The following is a 20229-nucleotide window of genomic DNA, read 5'->3' as shown; positions in this document are numbered from 1 at the left end:
TAAATAACAGGCAACAGAGGCATACAAAGTTCGCTAGGTTCTGGCTAAGCAACTTGGCACAAGGAGTACTTCTCTTCTTTAAAGTAGGATCCAAAACGATATGATCCATCTTACCTGGTTACGTCAAAATAACACATCTCATCCTGATCCAAATCGATTCGCAATTTTATACACATGAGAAATAGCTCTGTATCATATACAACACATTTTACAGGGTATTACAGCCTCGAGATACCCATCTTTGCCCAGTACAGAATTTAAAATTGCTCAAGTAACCAATCTTCTTTGTGGTTCGCAGATGGTTGTAGTAAGAGGATTTATTGTGGGAATTTTTACCCCATGAATACTGAGGAGGAGACTGAGACTTCCAGACCTCTCTACAAATAAGAGAACAAAGTTTCCAAAGCCCCACTCTGTTCTGCTGCTTGCTTAAACATGAAAACATGGCATTTACTTAGTAACACTACGTAACAACCTGCCCATTACCGAAAGCCCAAACGCGGAGCTTCAAGACTCAAGGTAAATATCTTTTCAAGCTCAGCTATCGTTTCTTTCAGCAAATGAGAGAGAACACTAAAGAAACTGTTAGAAGCCCAAATGATGATCCTCCAACTTCAAGATAAAAAAGTAGTGCCGTCTATAAAAATTATATTTGTAAGAGAGCTAAACCTGAAAACAATCAGATGTATCGTCTTATATCTCAGTACTTTCCAACTATAAGAGATTTTTAAGGATGTAAAGGAAAGAGACTCGAAAGCATTAATCATATGGCATAAAACTCTTCTGAAGATTAGACTTCGTAAAAGAAGCACTAAACCCTGTATTATGTTACTGTTTTTATGTAAGTGGGAATGACAATTCCAGCGATGAATTCCGATGCTTTTATGGAAATGAAAAAGGAGTTCCCAGAGAGCCTCGATGTGTATATATATTTTTCCTCAACGAAAAGACAGCATTGATCTCAATTCCTAGGAAACCGGCGAGAAAGGAAAAGGAAAAATAAGCGTATGTATTTTTCTCTCTCCTTTCTATCAAACTCCCGTGGGAACTAGAGGGACTTTCCTCTCTCTTTCTCTCCCCTTGTCCTCTTTTAATAGCTTTCTCTTTCTTCTTCCTCTTCTCCTTGTTCTCTTTGTCCCTCAGAATATGGGGCAAAGGAATATGAATACAAGACGTGACTAGCATGCCAGATTCCTTTACTTATGTACATAGCGAATCTCGCACCTGGTTTGTTTTGCAAATTTTTCTACCACTGTGACTACCAACACAAAACAGTTGTAGATTACTTTCATACAAGAAGCAAGTGTTTGGTTTACCAATAAATCACCTCGTTAAAACGAGAAAGAAAATTAAGAAAGTTAAGGAAATGCTGTATATGTTATATGTAAATATATGCTATGCTGTGTATGATTGTAAATCCAATGTTTTGGAAACTGTTGCCTATTTGTAGACAGGCACAATCAATTAAAAAGACACAAAGGTAAGGTAGATATTGATTAAATTAAGCAGAAAAAAATTTAGGGGCTCTTATTAATAAAATGGAAATAACTTGAACCTAAAACTCTGACGCCAAGAAGGCAAATCAGGCCAGCAATGAAAAATCACGAAAATAATAAAGGGGAAAGAAGATCGGCCTGAGAAATATGATTGTTTAAATAAAAAAAAAAAAAAAACATTTCACACAAACGTAAGTATTCCACTGGGTAAGCAACAAGGAATTACTAATAAAAAGCTCCCAGCTTTCGAGAGTGCGTGGATTCTATTTCTCCCTAGTTAAAAATGTTAAACGTGAACACTAAAATATAAAAAATTACCTTATCGTTGACTTAAATACGAGGTAAAAAAATTCAAACTGACTACAGACTAACTGATCTAAAAATGAGGCCTTTGTATAAAGTATCACTGGGCTACTTTTGCAAAAGGCTAACTAATAAGTAAAGCTCACGTGAAGTCGAAAATATTGTAACAACTGAGACAATTAAATATGTAAACAAAAGCAATATCGGTAATATAACAACAGAAATGAAATCAGGAATAAGAGAAGTAACTGTGTATAAACCCGTCTCCATATTGTCACGTTTAAAAGGAGAGCTCACTCTGCGATTTTTCCTCGAGTGTCACCCTCTGCTGGCTCTTTTCTTGACACTCACGCGTCTCTGCCTTCTAAAACTTCTTCTCAGAGAAACTTCTCTCACAATATGACTCCGCCAGAAAGTTGCTCTCAGTCAACACGCCCTTTGAACCGTAAACTGTCTCTCAGTTTTTCACCTTATGTTTGACGTGAACTGACAAATCCTTAAAAACATTTTGTGTGTGTGTGTATATATATATATATATATATATATATATATATATATATATATGTATGTATGTATGTGTAATATAAATCATAAGGGTCCTAGTAATTTTAAAATAACTACCTTAGACTTTACTACTCTACTACTCTGCAACATGAAGAAATTAGATGTACTGCGGCACTACGTAATATGCATTTCAAATCACATTTGGAAATATACCATAACTATAAATTAATTACTTTTAGCACATTCGCTTTTGTTAATATGTTGTAATTTTGTATGAGCAATATCTTACTTAATTCATTAACAAGATATATCGATAAATAGGAGGTATCCTTATGGAAGTTAATCATAGTCCTAATATACCTAATTTATATTTGTATTTCTATGAAAATAAATTCATAGCTATTAACCTTATGGAGAGCAGATTAAGGTATAATTAGACCTTGAGATTTTTGTATTGAAATAATACTGATATATTATTTAATATGAGCTCATTCTTAGGCACATATGTTAAAATGATCAGTAACAGAGTTCAAACTACAATATATAACAAAAGAAGATTTTAACTTTCAAAGAAATACTCGGACTTTCAGGATTTTCCTCTAATATGACATTTGGAGTGGTCTGCTCGCAGTTTTTGGGATTTGTTAATGTTTACTTGGAAGGAAGGGGCACCTGTATTTAATTGTCAACTTTTTATAAGCAAATTTCTTTGTAATGAATTTCAAACCTAGCTACTTAAGAAACATGTTGATAAAACTGAGTATAAAACGTCACGCTTTATATCTAAGTTTATCTTTGACGAGAAATTACACTTTTGATGGAGTTTCCTTAGATGAAAACGCTCTATGTCCTTAGGACAATCTTTAACCATCCTATTTCTATACATTTTCATGTGCGTCTTTCACACTAAAATGGTGCTGTTCCTAAACCTCACACTTTATATTACCATAAAATGCTTTTTTTTACTCTCTAAAGCTTCATCGCACGTTCACTTTAAAACCTTTTTATTAAGCCCAAGGAATTCTTCTTTCACATCTACCCATTCACAGGGACTCTTGTCTAAATCAAGGCTGTCCTGCATACAGGCTATACTTCTCTCCACAGAAGCTCTACTTCTCTCCACACAAGCTCTCTTCCTATCACGCTGCAACCCACTTCACTCACTCTTTCACTTTAATAATCCCAGCACTATGGAAAAACGAATTCAAAATCTGCGCGCAGGCTTATGTGTATTCCTAGCACCTTTGACCTTCAGCAATAATTCATCTGTGGTGATCAAGTTTGCTTCTCCCGATTGGATGGAATATTTTTTCATCAGAGCTTTGGGCCATTACAAATATGAGCCTTAGGTATTCGTTACCCTACAAGGGTTACCTCGTATCTATGTACTTTAAGCATTTATTTGTACACCTATGTTCAGACGCTTAACCATTTGGGTTATTAAAATTTCTGTTCTTGAGTCAGATGAGTACTGAATACTCATGACTAGTAACTGAAGGCTATTCTATAACATGAACAAAATGTTAAATGAAATAAAAACAAAAACGTGATCTATAGCGTTAAAAAATAATAAATAATACAATATATAGTATATATACACATACATACATACATGCATATATACAGTATATATATATATATATATATATATATATATATATGTATAAAATATATATACATATATACATACATGGGCACAGTGACATACCTCTTTCTCCCGTTTCTTTCTCATCTCCTCCATGTATTCCCTGGCTTCTCTCTCCTGCTGTTCCTTGACTCTCTCCTCCCACAAGGCCGCCTCTTTTCTTTCCCTCTCCTCCTCTACGGCCTTTTGTCGCTTCTTGTCTTCCAGCTGTGAAAAGAAGAAGAAAAAAAATCCTGAAAGGAAAGTCTCTCCCGGTGTCTACCTGTAAAGTCTCATAATACAAAAAAGTGAAGGCGTTTCTTTGAGAATAAGTTTTTGTTCTTTTTTTTTTTATCTCCTGGATCTAGAAGCATGAAGTCTTCATTAGAACGGAATGATGTTGCTCTACATCGGTTCATGTGTGTAAGAATGTATTACTGAATAATAGTGTCTTGTGTGAGAGTATGTTACCGGATATTTTTTAACACTATAGGTTAGGGGTTTGAGCAACACAAATATAATTGTATTAGTAGGAGATGTTACACATATTCATAGTAAATGAGAAGTACGGTTCGAAACCTGATTTGTCAATAGATATTATACAAAATATAGGAGTGGTAGCTTTACGTGCATACCTGCAGTGAACAATACATAAAATACCTTTATACAAAAATAAAACAAAATTCATCGCCTAAAGATAACCACCGTCATTTAGTCGAAAGATTACAAGTGGTGTCACTCTGGAATCCTTCGCTTGCTCTCTCTCTCTCTCTCTCTCTCTCTCTCTCTAGGCTATTCAGTACAAAGATCAGCCATCCCGTTTCAATGCGAATCCGGGTCTTTTCTATCCTACAAAGACCGGCTAGATTTGCCCTATCTTTTCATCTTGGAAATATCAATAAAAAACTGAGAAGAGAGAGAGAGAAAGAAACCGAGGAATTCCACTGGATTCTGGACGTCTGATTACCTCGCTCACGTCGGCGGCTCTTTGAAATATTCTCTGGGTAGAACTTCTCGATACCATCTCTTTTCCTCTAACACAGAAGGGGCTTTATATCATGTGGAAAACTTTTTCGGTTCAAGAGTGCTATTCATCCGCGATGCGGTCCGTGGTTAATAATAATAATAATAGAAATAATAATAATAATAATAATAATAATAATAATAATAATAATAATAATAATAATAATAATAATAATAATAATAATAATGAGTAAACTTCTTTAGAAAGAATGCCCGTCTGGGTGCCGTTGAGTTTATATTGCAATTTCTGAAAATCCCGAATGAGTATCCAGACGGCCATTCTTTTGAATGAAGTTTGTTTGAAAGAGAGTCCTCTACCGAAATGATACTAATAAATTAATAACACAAAAAATAATCACTTCGTATATTTGGAAGCATATTATAATAATAATACAAAGTTCTTCAGCTTTTGAGGGCTTCGGCTCTTCTTTAGAAGCAGTGTGAGTGAAGATCACTCTTGAGACTGATTATATATGATATCTCCCTGGTCTTTTCACCAAGCGTCCATTTTCGTTAATATTTATGATACTTCAACTACACAAATAGTCTCCATGTTCGCTTTGCTAACAACACCCAAGAGGACGATTCCCATAACCGCTGGCGTAAAATATGTTATATAAACAAAGTGAGTAAAAAAGTATCCTTATCTCTGTTATGTTTACCATTACATCTCAAGCGACGTTTTCCTTTAAACAAGTAATAATTGATTAAATATATCTTCAATTTAAAAAGTGGGTTTCTCATTAAGTCCACATTTTGGGATGAAGAAGCCGTCAATTTTTCCTCTTCAGAAACGTTAGTATTGCATTGAACTGAACTGAACTGAATACAGAATTTAGTTCAATGGCCAAGCACTGGGACCTATGAGGTCACTCAGCGCTGAAATGGAAATTGACAGTAAAAGGTGTGAAAGGTGTAACACGAGGAAAACCTCAAAGCAGTTGCACTATGAATCAATTGTTAGGAGAGGCTGAATAGTAAGATGGAAGAGAATAAGAAAGGAGGTAGAGTAAAGGGAACGAAAGGGGTTACATACCCCAGTACGGGAACGTTGGTATTGCTTTTGTCTTCCTTTTTCATGGCATGGCCGTTCAAATCAACTTTATAACCACAAGTGTGAGTATGAGTAAAGAGAGAGAGAGAGAGAGAGAGAGAGAGAGAGAGAGAGAGAGTTTTCAATTCATTCATATATGTGTACGTGAACATGTGCACGAAATACCAACCAGTGCGTACATGCGTCCCACAATTTGGTCCTGTGTAATAAAACGCAAGAGGTCATATCTGCAGGGGCCATAAACTAAAATTTCCATGGCATATGGTAAAAATCTACCTTTGTTTTGATGAAATCTTTATAAAACGATGAAATATACATACATACATATATATATATATATATATATATATATATATATATATATATATATATATATATATATATATACACATACACACGCGCACACACACGAGTGTGTGTGTGTATATATATATGTATATAAATATATATATATATATATATATATATATATACATATATATATATATATATATATATATATATATATATATATATATATATATATATATATATATATATATATATATATATAATATTCAGACAGGATAAAACACATGCAATAATAATGGGCAATTCGTACAACCTCGAATAAAAGTCCGACTGAAGGCAGTACAGAATAATTCTGGCAATGTTTATTTCTGACAAGGGCATGTACATGCATGTGACTTTTTGGACTATTTTCAAAACGAAACTGATTTTCTTCTGATGAGCAAGCATTGTTGTGAGAAGTACCAAGTAAGGTGACTTCTGGCCCTTGCACACCACCGCACGAAATTTATAGTAACAGTTACCAATATTTATATATTATTCTAGTACGATCTACAGTATATGCTGTATGGATATGAATCATGGTGGGACAATGAAACTATATAAAAGGCTCTGCTGATTTCAGAATAGAACTTTCAGTGAGTCAGATGGAAGGAAAAAGTGAGAAATGATGCCCTAAGGAAGGTTTAATTGGGCTTCACTTGGCACCAGAGGCACTGAAAGACCCAGACCTACTTGGATAAGAAATACAAGACGGAAGATGACCGAGATTTGTGAAAATGAAGCCACGGGGATGATATAAGAGGTAAAATTTCACAATTTGTACCGCGCGAAATAGGTGGTGATGAGTTATTTAGGACACGTGGAATTGTACGTTACGTTCTGAGACAAGCTTCATGAGGTAATTTCTTCAGCTGACGTGGTCCAGTTTTGGGCCACTGTTTAATCAATTCAGCCAGGCACTTACTAACATAAAAGTTTCAGGCCAAGGCCATTCAATTGTTTCGGCATGATGACCTGTAATTCACAGGAGTCTTTAGAGGTAACCTTTTGTGTTGACCCAGCCAGATTTTTAGCATGTCTTTATGGCCACCAGTAACTCGCCCACCAAAGTTGGCCCGGCAGTAATGCATATCTGTATGAGCCATTAGCTTGGCCCTGTAACTTAGTGCTTGGAAATTCGTAATCCTTCCGGCTGACTAAATCTCTCTGAGCTTCCGTATGGGAGAGAGAGAGAGAGAGAGAGAGAGAGAGAGAGAGAGAGAGAGAGAGAGAGAATCGCTGATATCTTATAACAAAGCACGGATGATCACCTAATTAATTCACCCAAAATACTTTCAAAACCTGAGAGAGAGAGAGAGAGAGAGAGAGAGAGAGAGAGAGAGAGAGAGAGAGAGAGAGAGAGAGAGAGATCATTTCACTGATATTTTAAAACAAAGCATGGATGATCATCTTATTAATTTATTTAAAATACTTTCAAAACTGTGTATGTAGAGAGAGAGAGAGAGAGAGAGAGAGAGAGAGAGAGAGAGAGAGAGAGAGAGAGAGAGAGAGGGAGATTCTTACTTCACTGATATTTTAAAAGAAAGCTGGGATGATCACCTTACTAATTCATTTAAAATACTTTCAAAACCTGGTCTGTAACATATTACACTTCCTTAATAAGGTTCAATGTTTTAATCCTCCATGAAAAGAGAAGGGAAGGGGAGGGTTGGGGGAGGGGGGGAGCGGCCCTCGTAATTATAACCCGAAGCAACTGCGACTATTCCTGGTTTCCTCGAATTTCTCCTGTAAAGCAAAGTCATTAACAGCAGCTCACGTATCTTGTCTTTTGATTAAAATTCACCTTCACTTCACAGGTTCTTAATCCATAGCGCTATTTTACTGCGGTATCAAGGAAGAGGAAGCTCCCTGCTTATAATTACAGTCCTTCTCAGCGCATAATGACAATCTGTGAGCAGCAGTATACGACAATTTACATATTCATATATGCTATGTTCATTCATACTGCGTAGGTAATAAAAGTAGATATCTTTATATAATCATTGTACGTATACTGCACGAATAAGGCACATTTCCTTCTGAGAGAGAGAGAGAGAGAGAGAGAGAGAGAGAGAGAGAGAGAGAGAGAGAGAGAGAGAGAGAGAGAGAGAGAGAGATCGTTCATGACACAAATAAGGTTTTTAGGAATTTTCCGAAATAACCTTGGGTTAAGTACTCCCTTAAATTCTGTGCACTGCTGGGAAAATAAACGAGAGGCCCATGGGTCCAAATGCTCTTGCACCATTCGTGAATAAATGACGAAGATTTTTTCTATATATTCCTATGTAAAATTTTGAATTTGTTGTGGACCGGCCCTGGCGCCTGGGGTCCTGGTTTGAAGAAGCATGAATATATTTCAAGACATGATTTTCCTGTTGTTTTGAGAAGAATTCTTCTTAAAAGATTTGTCCTACTATTCCTGTAAGAAAACTCTGGGCAAATGTTGTTTGTGGCTGGGTACTGGCCTGGATGGGGGAAGGGAGATGGTTATGATTTGAACATACTTGCCTCTGTTCTACATAAAGAAACACGTAACTTTTGTCACTTCTGATCCAATAGCTCTAGAGGTGATTGTTAAATTACCTCAGTCTTTTCATTATTTGTAATTTTCTAACATTTGAAAGGGGCGTGGCAAGCTCTCTAAATAAACTTACAGCCCATTTCAACCAAGGATGCTTAGTACCAACTCTGGTTGAAGCTGATCCCAGTGTTGGAGAAGTCACACCTACAAACAGAAAAATGCATGAAGTTCTACCTAAAATGGTCAACGTTTTCCGCCCAGTTGAGCTAAAATCCAACCCGTGACTAAGTTTAAGCCAATGACAAAGAGCCCATGCAATCATAATACAATGAAAATCTATTATCTTCAACTATATACCATACACCAAAACCATGATTTATCAGTTATTTACATTTGATTCTCATGCATAAATTTATCAATTTTCTATGTCCCTTTTCATGTGACCCCAAATCCTATTACGTGTTCTGAGAGACTTTACCCAGTTCCAAGCACTCCTGGCAATTGCGTGCTCAGGATAAGCCTAGAATTAGGTCCATGTCCTTGCGTAACTTGCCGTGACCAAGCCTGTTTTAGGGGTCCTAGCTCATAAATGGGGGGAAAATGCTCCACTACAACCACTTATTACGCAGGTCGTTTTGGAACTCTGAAAAGAGGCTGGCAACGGTTAATGTTACTTTAATAGACACTTAAGACGCGACTTGCTTCAAGTACAGCCAAGTGTTAAAGGCGTTCACTTTTTCCATACAAGGGGCCGCAATCATAACAGCCGAGGTGAAAAGTAGAGTAACGGATCCTTTTAAAAAAATCAAAATTATATCAGACAAAACGCAAAAATGAGGCCATTTTTCTAATATGGAATCAAAGCCTATCATATAAAAATACCCTAAAGTTCTCCCTGGAGAGGGTCAATATTTCTTAGAAATGTAAAAATGTAAACATGCGAATCTCCTTAATACTAGTGTAAGCAAAAGTAGTTTCTCTACTCAATATTGCATTTCAATTCTATCTCAGATATAAAGTTCCTACGAAGTATTCAAGGCAATGATCCGAAAAAAAGGTTTCTCTCTCTCTCTCTTAACCCTCACCCTTGGAACAGGGCAGCACACACGCATGGGATAACTTTATACTCCCGGAATCATAAAAGGTATTCAACATGCTAAGCAAACCGAGAGCTTTTATGACTTTCCTCCTGAAAAGATGTCACCCTGGTCTTGGGTGTCTGGCCTGCCCACCCCACCCCGCTCCCTCCCCCCCTTCACAACACGGCCCTTCCCCTCATGCCACCCCCAACCCCTCTTTTCTCTTTCCCAGAGGTTCCTCTGTCTTTGTTAAAATGAGGAATAAGAAGGCCGCGCAATTAACAGTAAAAGTCGTGATAATGTCTTTTCAGTGTAGTAAAATAATATATCTCGCAATCAGGCTCGTTTAAAAGCAAGAATATACGTTTAAGTGGCTCATGTTCAACCTCTTTTCGTCGTAATGTAAGAGCACTTTCATATTTTACTTTGTAAGAAATTTTTTTACAAAGGCAGTAAACAAAAGCCATTTTAAAAGTTAAAATTCGTTTCGTTTGTTAATAATTTCTCCTACTGGTTATTAAACGACCATCTGGACAATTATGAGTGAAAAATCCGTATTCTGAATACTTATTAGTAAGATATTACCAGGACAGAGTTTGTACGAAACTGCTCTATCAAGTCGTGTACAACAAGAGGATGATTCATACAAAATTGAAATGTGACATTCATATAAATGCTTTTGTCCTTATTAGCCACAAGAAAAATCTGTGAGACAGTTCTATCATCAACCACAAAGAGCAAATAATTCGTATCTTTTCTTTCGTTAGTTTCTTTGGATACCTTGATTCCCTACGTAAATACTCTTTCAATGTCAAGAACTGGAACAGGTACAAAATTTTTAGACAAAGGAAATAACGCCACGAAGATTAACCTGGCTCAAAATCCTAATAGTAAAGGTCAAGAAGATACATGGTCTAGAAAATACCCAAAACTTCCCTCAACCCATGAAATCTTTGAAAATCCTGTAATTTATGGTCCATCTTTATCAATGGTTCTAGCTAGCCCCCTAATCCAGCTTATAGCAGTAAATGACAATATTGTTACCACTGTCAGTCATAATTCACACACATTGTTATGGATTAGGCTGAGAAAAGCCATTCACTTACTAAGCAAGGTCCCACAGAAGAGAATTTATGCACTTGAACGTACAGGGTGAAATACAGAACTTCGAGAAGAGAAATAATTTCAAATACACGTGAAAATAAGAAATAAGAGGAAAAATATGTTTTATTGAAATTTAAAGGCAACACACACAATAATAAAATTTTATACAATCTGCTGTTCATTGTTTTAGTCTTCTGCATCGGAGGTTGTAAACGTGGTATATTGTTAATCCTGTAGTGTTTTATTACAAACATACACACACACACACACACACACACACATATATATATATACGTACATATATTTTATACACACACACACACACACACACATATATATATATATAGAAATAATAAACACACAATCACGTGTGGAACAGAAAAAATTTCTGACTCACATCAGGATCGAATCCAGGCTGGCACCAGTTTCGTCTTTCAACTGAAAGACCATATATATATATATATATATATATATATATATATATATATATATATATATATATATATATATATATATATGTATGTATATATATATAGTAATCAACACACAATCACGTGTGGAACAGAAATAAATTTCTGACTCATCATCAGGATCGAACCCAGGCTGGCAGCGGTCTCGTCTTTCAACTGAAAGACCTGGGTGATCCTGATGTGAAAAAAAAAAGAAGAAAAAAAAAAAAAAAAAAAAAAAAAATATATATATATATATATATATATATATATATATATATATATATATATATATATATATATATATATATATATATATATATATATATATATATATATATATATATATATATATATATAATACGTTTTGAGTTAGCCAGTAGGCAAACACGAACAGGATACTATCATTTTACCACATGGCATACCGCACGACCGTGTTTGCCTAAGGTCGCATTTATATTTCGAACATCAAATTACCAGGGCGAATATGCATTACGTATGTCAGCTCGCCTGCCTCGTAAGAATTAAGCGATCGGGGCTGTGGCGTAATTTGTCCTGGTTTTCACGGCCGGTAATAAATCTCTTCTCTTGCCTCTGGTTCGCGGATGTTATTACCCATTCTTTTTGCTTATGTGACACTAACATGGAGGGATAAAAAGCAGGCGTTTCTGCTTGTAAGCGTGGAAAAATTCCTTCAAGGTTATGAAAAGGTTGTTTTCCGCTGGCGAAATAAAGTATGCTGACGTAACAGTTATTGAAAATTGTACAGATTTATGCCTAAAAAAAATACTTACATTGTTGAATATGTAATATCTGCACTCGCAAAATTTCAGAAACATTTAATCTAAGAACGGGAAGATTTATCGAATATCCATCTCAGAAAGATTTCATCACATCATAAACATGTGAGTTCTATTCTATTCTCGTGTTATTTAGAATAATATTTTTAGAACTTACAGAGAATCTTAGAGCTATTTGATTTTGAAGAAAGGCAAACACATTCAAGTGATAAGAATGAGACATCTGGACACGCAAAGCTGAGATTACTATTGCATCAAGAGCTGACAGCATTCCAGAGATATTTGAAAACGAAAAAGAAAAAAAAAAAAATACAGAAGGATGACCTGGTTTAATGAAGTATAAAAGTTTCGACTTTAAAAGTTATGTAAACAAGTGTTTAAAGAATTTACATAATTCCACTTACCATTTTGTAAAAAAATATTCAAAAAAAGGAAAGAAACTTTATTACTGTGGCAAAGAAGTGGGATATACTGTAGTACTGAAATTGGAGGACTAAACTGTCTAGACAGTGAATTAGTTTGCAACTGACGAGAAGCAGACAGGTAGGGAGAGAGAGGGAGAGAGAGAGGGGGGGGGATAGGTAGTAGGATTCCAAGGGATCAACTGCATGAGAAAATTCCAAGGGGACACAGAAAAAAAGAAAGAAAAACAAAGGGGCAGTAAAGTGGAAGTAATCACACACGAACAGAGAGAGAGAGAGAGAGAGAGAGAGAGAGAGAGAGAGAGAGAGAGAGAGAGAGAGATAGGGGGAATAGGAGCAGGATTCCAAGGGATCAACTGCATGAGAAAATTCCAAGGGGACACAGAAAAAAGAAAGAAAAACAAAGGGGCAGTAAAGTGGAAGTAATCACACACGAACAGAGAGAGAGAGAGAGAGAGAGAGAGAGAGAGAGAGAGAGAGAGAGAGAGAGAGAACATCAGTTGCAGGTCAACTTTTACTCTCAGATGTAAACCTAAGGCGTACAAGTTCTTGATAAACTATTACAGGGCCTGTCATCATTTACTTCAGAAAAAAAATTAAAAACTACAATTCGAAAAAAAAATTTTTTTTAACAAGATCCTATATGCCCCTCCAATCAACTTTAACAAAGCATCACTTACGGTCTCTATCCCATCTCGAAAGAGTTTGCGAAGTCATTTGCTGGCGTAAATTATTATTATTATTATATACTAAGAGAGTTTAACCAGACCACTGAGCTGATGTGCTGGCGTATAACAAGCAGTCAACTTCATCTATTTATTTACTTGACAAAGAACAAACTAATGACCTCGACAGCACTGATGTGTAACAATTATAAATTAAAACTATATGAAGGTTGAACTAATACGAATTATACAGTTAAAAATTTGAAAATGCATCCAACTAAGACAACATAAATGTGCAGATCAATCCTTTGAGAAGTTAGTAACCTGATCGAATGTCAATCTAGCAGGTTCTTTAATCCACAAATAGTCTGAAAAAACCTGAAGGAATGCGAGACGGTGAACTTCGCAGAAATAGAGAAATCCAGCTAGGAATCATTTCCATAAACACACTTCAAATAGACGTTACTTCACACATGCACTAATATTTAGACGTGGCAACTACCTAGCAACAAATCACTGGGAATTTTCACAGGACAGGGTCATATTAATGTATCGCCACGGGTAACTTATTTCCCAGCCTTATACTATATATGCCATAATGAAAGAAGTTCATTACCGCGAGTCATATAATTAATCCATAATTAGCGTAAATAACGTTCCCAAAAAAACTCGAAGTAAATCTGGAATAATGCGAAAGAACGAAAGTATAATGGCAAGGTTGATAATAAATTCTTCATGCTATAAAAGGCGGTCATGCAATGGCATGAGCAAAGCGGAGTGGACTCAGCCAACCGCATGGGCGTAACCATATTAATTATTCACTTCAACAACACTCGTAGGATTCCCCTCGACAAAAAACGAAAGAAAAAAAGTCATTCATTTAGGTCACTCGGCGGAATGGGGACAGAGCCAAGATTAAACATATACGAGGAATGATTCAATATAAAGAGAGAGAGAGAGAGAGAGAGAGAGAGAGAGAGAGAGAGAGAGAGAGAGAGAGAGAGAGAGAGAGAGGATCATTGCTATTCACTGAGAAACTTGAATTGCACGTAACATTATCACCAGCAAAGCACTGTATTTGGTTAGTAATCTTGAAACAAGAACCCAGTACTGGAAGGGTAATGTGCAGGGAAAATGGTTTTACTAAGACCACAGGTTATTCTACAAGAATGCCTTCGAAAATGGTGTCAGGAGCAGAGGATCATCCTTGGCTGCATGATATCCTATAAATGCAAACGAGGCCACACACACAAAAACACATATCGATTATAAATATTATTATTTACTATTCAGAATAATGAACCTTACTTATATGCAACAGGACTGCAGGGGCCATTAATTGAAATTCAATCACCCAAAGAATATGGTGGTCATTGAAAGAAACCATATATATATATACAGTATATATATACATATACAGTACTTATATATATATATATATATATATATATATATATATATATATATATATATATCAGTACTGTATATGTATATATATACTGTATATATATATGGTTTCTTTCAATGACCACCATATTCTTTGGGTGATTGAATTTCAATTAATGGCCCCTGCAGTCCTGTTGCATATAAGTAAGGTTCATTATTCTGAATAGTAAATAATAATATTTATAATCGATATGTGAATTCAACTCGCCTCACCATTACACACAAACCATGAGAACCAGGTTGTACTTAATGATTTATAACCATACGACACATTTACATACAGTCCACATTCCTCATTCAATTCTCTTTTCTCTCTTTTTTTTATTTTTATTTTGCGCTGAATCGTAAGTTGAACTTTACATAACTTATCATTATAAAATATTCGCTCTAATCACGTATTTTGATCGAAAATTGCACCTCGTAATATTTACCGGTGTCCTTTAGCTCTTTTGTGTTAATATAATTTGCGTTTGTTTGTGGAATTATCTGTAAGAATGCGTTCTGTGTTGTGCGGTAATTTGTTATATTTCCTGTAAAACACTGCTTTTGGATGATGGGTCATATATGTAATACTTTTGAGTGTTCTTTGTTATTTTCTCTTGTAAGTTTTTTTTTTTGTTGTCAAGAAACCTGGCCAGATGTATCACTTTCTTCGGTGAATAAAATGAATTTATATCGGGCTATGTGTTTGCGTTTGAAAGTAACTTAATCAAACGAACCACTTTTAAAGGTTGTATTCTTTTCTTGTGCAAATACATACTATTCCTGTGAGTCCAAATAACACATTTCTACCATCGTATATTTTGGTAAATGAATCCCATGTGACGAATTTTATGACAAGTACATATATGGTATTGCTCAATTTACCATACCAGATTTTTAATTAAGCAAGTGATACTGGAAAGGGTATTCATTCACAACAACGTCCCATTAAAAAATTACTCCCTTACAATAGCCACGTCGTTTCTTACTGATACGACACAGTTATGAAAACTGAGCTGCTTTTCATTTTGTCTTTACATCCTGGTAAAATTTAAATATATGCTCGCCACTTGTGTATTCTTACTTGAAGTTGGATCTGATCCAATTTCTTTTTCTTGTGGCCTTCATTCTGAAAGACGGAGTATCTCCTTACCCACTTGGGTGGGCAATAAATATCACGTTGATGTTGGGGAGGCAAACTTGACTGATTTACGAAAATCTGGCTATAAAGTCATGCACTGGGGCACTTTCTGCCATTCAGCGCTTAAGACAGTGAAGAGGGTGAGTTGGAGTGGTTTGACAGCTTGATGGAAGAAAGGAGGTGGGAACGGAGGTGCGGTAAAAGGCTAAAAAAGAAGATGCAGCTAGGGGCCGAAGGGCAGCTGCAATCGAGGGAATGGAAAAAAAATTTTTTTTTTTTTGGGGGGAGGGGGAGGGGAGAGGATTTCCTTCTCATCTGTCACTTAGTTTCATAAATATATCTGAGCACAAACTAGGTTATTCGCATCTTGAATACGTGTTTGTGCAGTCTATATATATGTATACAGTATATATATATATATATATATATATATATATATATATATATATATATATATATATATATATATATATATATATATATAAACGAATCCTACAGGAAAATGACAGGCAGAAGTTCAGTACCAAGCGCTTTCACGTTTATTAACGCATCATTTTCCTGTGGATTCGCTTATACACTGAAGTCACGTGCATCTACTGTGATTTTTTAAGCACACACACACACACACACACACACACATATATATATATATATATATATATATATATATATATATATATATATATATATATATATATATATATATATATATATATATATATATGAAAGCGTTCGGGGATACTCAAATCAGTTGGCCTCCATTGTTGAACGGTTGCGACATTTATGCACTCGATCCTGGCAATAACTGTGTAGACGCAGCAATTTACATTCTGTTTGCCCACTAAACTGTCTGCGTTACATGCAAAGAGTATTTCCTGAATTGTTTTGATGGGAAGTGAAAACGGATATGGACCGGAGAACTGTAAAAACAAAAGTGCATACAACTCAATTCGGCGCTTTTGTGTCACAACATGTGAACATGAGTGTTTTTTTAAACATCTGAGTCCACGGATTCAAACCGTGAAAATTTCATTGCTTATTTATGGATGTAAAGTTACACAAGAATAAAGAGATTGGGTTAGCTTTTTATCTTATATTTCTTTTTTTCAAGAATTAAAATTATCCTGGTATAAAAGAAAGAGATCTAATAAACGAGTAAGTCAGTATCAGAAATCAGTTGCTCTTCATATTTTATAAGATAAAAAAAATATATTTTCTTTTATTCTCTAACATGAAAAGTAACTGATTAATGTGCCGATTAACTTTTTTTCTAGATCTCCATCTTTATATGAAATGGATAAATAAAAATAAAGATTTGCAGCAGGATAAATCTAATTCTTTAATTCCTCTTCTTTCATATCCAACTAAACTGCTTATTAAAATTTTTTGACTAGCCTAAACATGGTTTTAAGTTTCCCAAGTCAATGCCTACTAATTAGATTCTGATATACATTACGCCCTATTTCTTAAAAATTCACATGACTACGAACGTAACCATTATTGCGTCACCTCCTGTTTGAACTAACGTACAAGCCTTTCCCTAATTGTATTCTTCTTTTCTTTTCTCGAATCTGCGCTGTTACGACATACACATCTGAGGGACTTTAAGTATCTACTGTAGGTCAAATCATCGTATTCTGGTGTCCTTCTGCTTTTGATTTTTAAATCTATAATTATACACTTTTCAAAAAACCTAGGTGAACCTGTTTTTATATGGGCCTATTGGCTTGCCAATTCCAGTGCCTTTGTCTCCTAATGATATCTTTAATTCAATCATTATTTGTCGACTCTTGCATCCTTGCTTTTCATTTTGATCAAACACAACACGAATCTCCACTGACAGCAACTGAAGTTCTTGACGGTAAAATTAATAAAAGAATATTTACACAGTTCTACTTATTCTTCGATGTCGTCTTGAAATAAGCGTTTTAAAATGTACCAAATCCTTTCTCCTCAACATATTCTTACCATTTTTGTAAACCTTGAATTGCATTCTTGATCGAAGTAGCGGACAAACTAAAAGGAGATTCGTTCAAGTATGCGCAAAATAAACTTTCATGTTTTCGTGACCAAGAACTTTACTTCCAAGTCAATATGCTGCGCGCTTTTAGAGCTTTCTACACCGGTGATATTTATTACTTAATAATATCATTATAATCCTTCAAATTCAAGGGCTCTCAGAACTTCTACCTGTATCACCAATGACCTAATATTTTCTGATAATATATTTGGGAATAAATCCAAATCAATTAATTACAGGAGGGCTCTTCCACGAAAAGAAAAATCAATTGATTTAAATAGTAATGGCTACAACGAACTGTATCACAAATGACCTGATGCTGATTATAAATTTGGCAATATATGAAATTCAGTTCATTAAAGAAGCAGTCCTTCATGAATGAAATCAACTGGTTCAAATAGTAATGGCTACAATATGCAGTTAACCATTAATATCATAATCATATTTCCTCCCCCTCAGCGGACTTGAAATACATTTTCGTCTATCATCTAATTAAACTCTAGAACCCAATCTATGAACCCTAGGTTGAGATGCCGCTCATATACAACAACCATTTCCCTCTTAAGATAATCCTCTGAGGAAACAAGCACTTTTTTTAAAAGGAGCTGCTCCTCCTACCTGCTGTTTAATTATCCTCTGGGTCTCCTCGGCCTGCCTTTTCCGTCTCTCCTTCTCGGCCAGTTCCTCGGGGTCCATGCGGAGCATCCCCCCACCTCGGGCGTAAGTCCTGTTCAGGGGAAGGAAAGACTTGTAAATATGCGATTGCAATCGAACGTCTTGCTTCAGTGACAGGACCCAAAAGCAAACTACTTCGTGAGTGTCAAGCCGTGAGGCACTATTTTTGTATACGTGTACTTAAATCATTACATACACACATACACACACACACTATATATATATAATATAATATATACACACATATATATATATATATATTTTATATATATATATATAATATATATATATATATATATATATATATATATATATATATATATATATATATATATATATATATATATATATATATATAATAAAATCAACAGAGTTTCCTTCTTTGTGATGAAGAACCCACCTTTAAAAAGAAGCAAAAAAACCCTGTCTTGGCGACTTCCACATAGTATCGGTTTTGGACTACGCTTGTATTCACGAGCACATGGAAATACAATTTTAAGTAATTGGTGGGGCGCGCTTGTGCTTGTATGCCCGCACGTACCTGAATAGATGTCACTCAGACCTATATTTTTCAGTCTTCTAACTCAAGTGACATCAACAATAAGTCTAAATAATTCTCTACTAACTGAGGTTAAACTTAAGAAAATCATTAAGAAAAATCAGTTAGTAAAATACCCTTCCATTAAAAGCGGTATACTGAATCTGCTGTATAAGCGGAATCTTGTCACTGCAATACACCAGCCATTTTCATCACGGTCTAATCTTGGAATCATAAACAACACAGATTTTTAAAGGAAAGTAGAAAGTACTGTTCGACATTTAAAGAAATGTAAAAATCACTTACCTTTCCATAAGAGTTAGTAAAGTTACAAAAATCGCAATAATTTTTAGAGAAAATATGACATTTCCTTAGATTCTGCAATCCACTCGAAGTATTCAGTAGGACTTCTCTCGACAGACTGCACTACAGAATTGATTATCGTTGATAGGATAATCTTAGTGAACGAAGCTCGGTAATTCTGCCGTTGATGGAAATCAATAAATACTTGGCGCTCGATCTAATCACGAGAGAGAGAGAGAGAGAGAGAGAGAGAGAGAGAGAGAGAGAGAGAGAGAGAGAGAGAGAGAGAGAGTTTAAAATTTCTCACTGCTACACGAAAATAAACACAAGAAAACTTCAGGGCATTTTGAAGGGGTAAAACAGTATTTTAACCACGAAACTGAAATTGGCTTCTTATCAACGTTTCTATTCCCATTTTCACAGACTAGGCAATCAAGATAAAGCTGGGATGAAGGACTTGCAAGTGGCCCTTCAGTGGTTGGGGCCCTGCTCTCTTCTCTTCCTCTTATCTTCATTTTCAACTTCGTTCTTTCCTATCTTTTGACAACTAGGTCGAAACAAATAAAAAATGAACACACGTTGCACATAGTGCAAGTGAAAGGAACGTCGAATAACTCTTGGGCTTTTCACGAAAACAGAAAATAAAGAAAATAGGAAATAAAGAAACGTTAAAACGGGTCTTGTAAGGCTTTGGTACAAGCTGAACACCTTTCACTACAGAAGAAAAAAAGTCACACACAAAAACCTCTT

At 35.4% G+C, this 20229-nt stretch overlaps 1 protein-coding gene across 8 annotated transcripts in view; it reads right to left on the bottom strand.

The window, feature by feature from the left end:
- The window catches only part of LOC136847803 (capping protein inhibiting regulator of actin dynamics-like), a 346484-nt gene that overhangs the window by 22885 nt on the left and 303370 nt on the right, over nucleotides 1-20229 (bottom strand). For all 8 annotated transcript variants that reach the window (XM_067119718.1, XM_067119714.1, XM_067119716.1 and 5 more), the window contains 2 exons: nucleotides 18582-18690; nucleotides 4012-4155 (listed from right to left, as the gene is read on the bottom strand). In XM_067119718.1, coding sequence (XP_066975819.1) covers nucleotides 4012-4155; nucleotides 18582-18690 — 253 coding nt within the window. The remainder of the gene's footprint in view (nucleotides 1-4011; nucleotides 4156-18581; nucleotides 18691-20229) is intronic.

Source organism: Macrobrachium rosenbergii, chromosome 17 (assembly GCF_040412425.1).
Source record: "Macrobrachium rosenbergii isolate ZJJX-2024 chromosome 17, ASM4041242v1, whole genome shotgun sequence".
Lineage (NCBI taxonomy): Eukaryota > Metazoa > Arthropoda > Malacostraca > Decapoda > Palaemonidae > Macrobrachium > Macrobrachium rosenbergii.
This window is presented reverse-complemented; position numbering and strand designations above follow the sequence as displayed.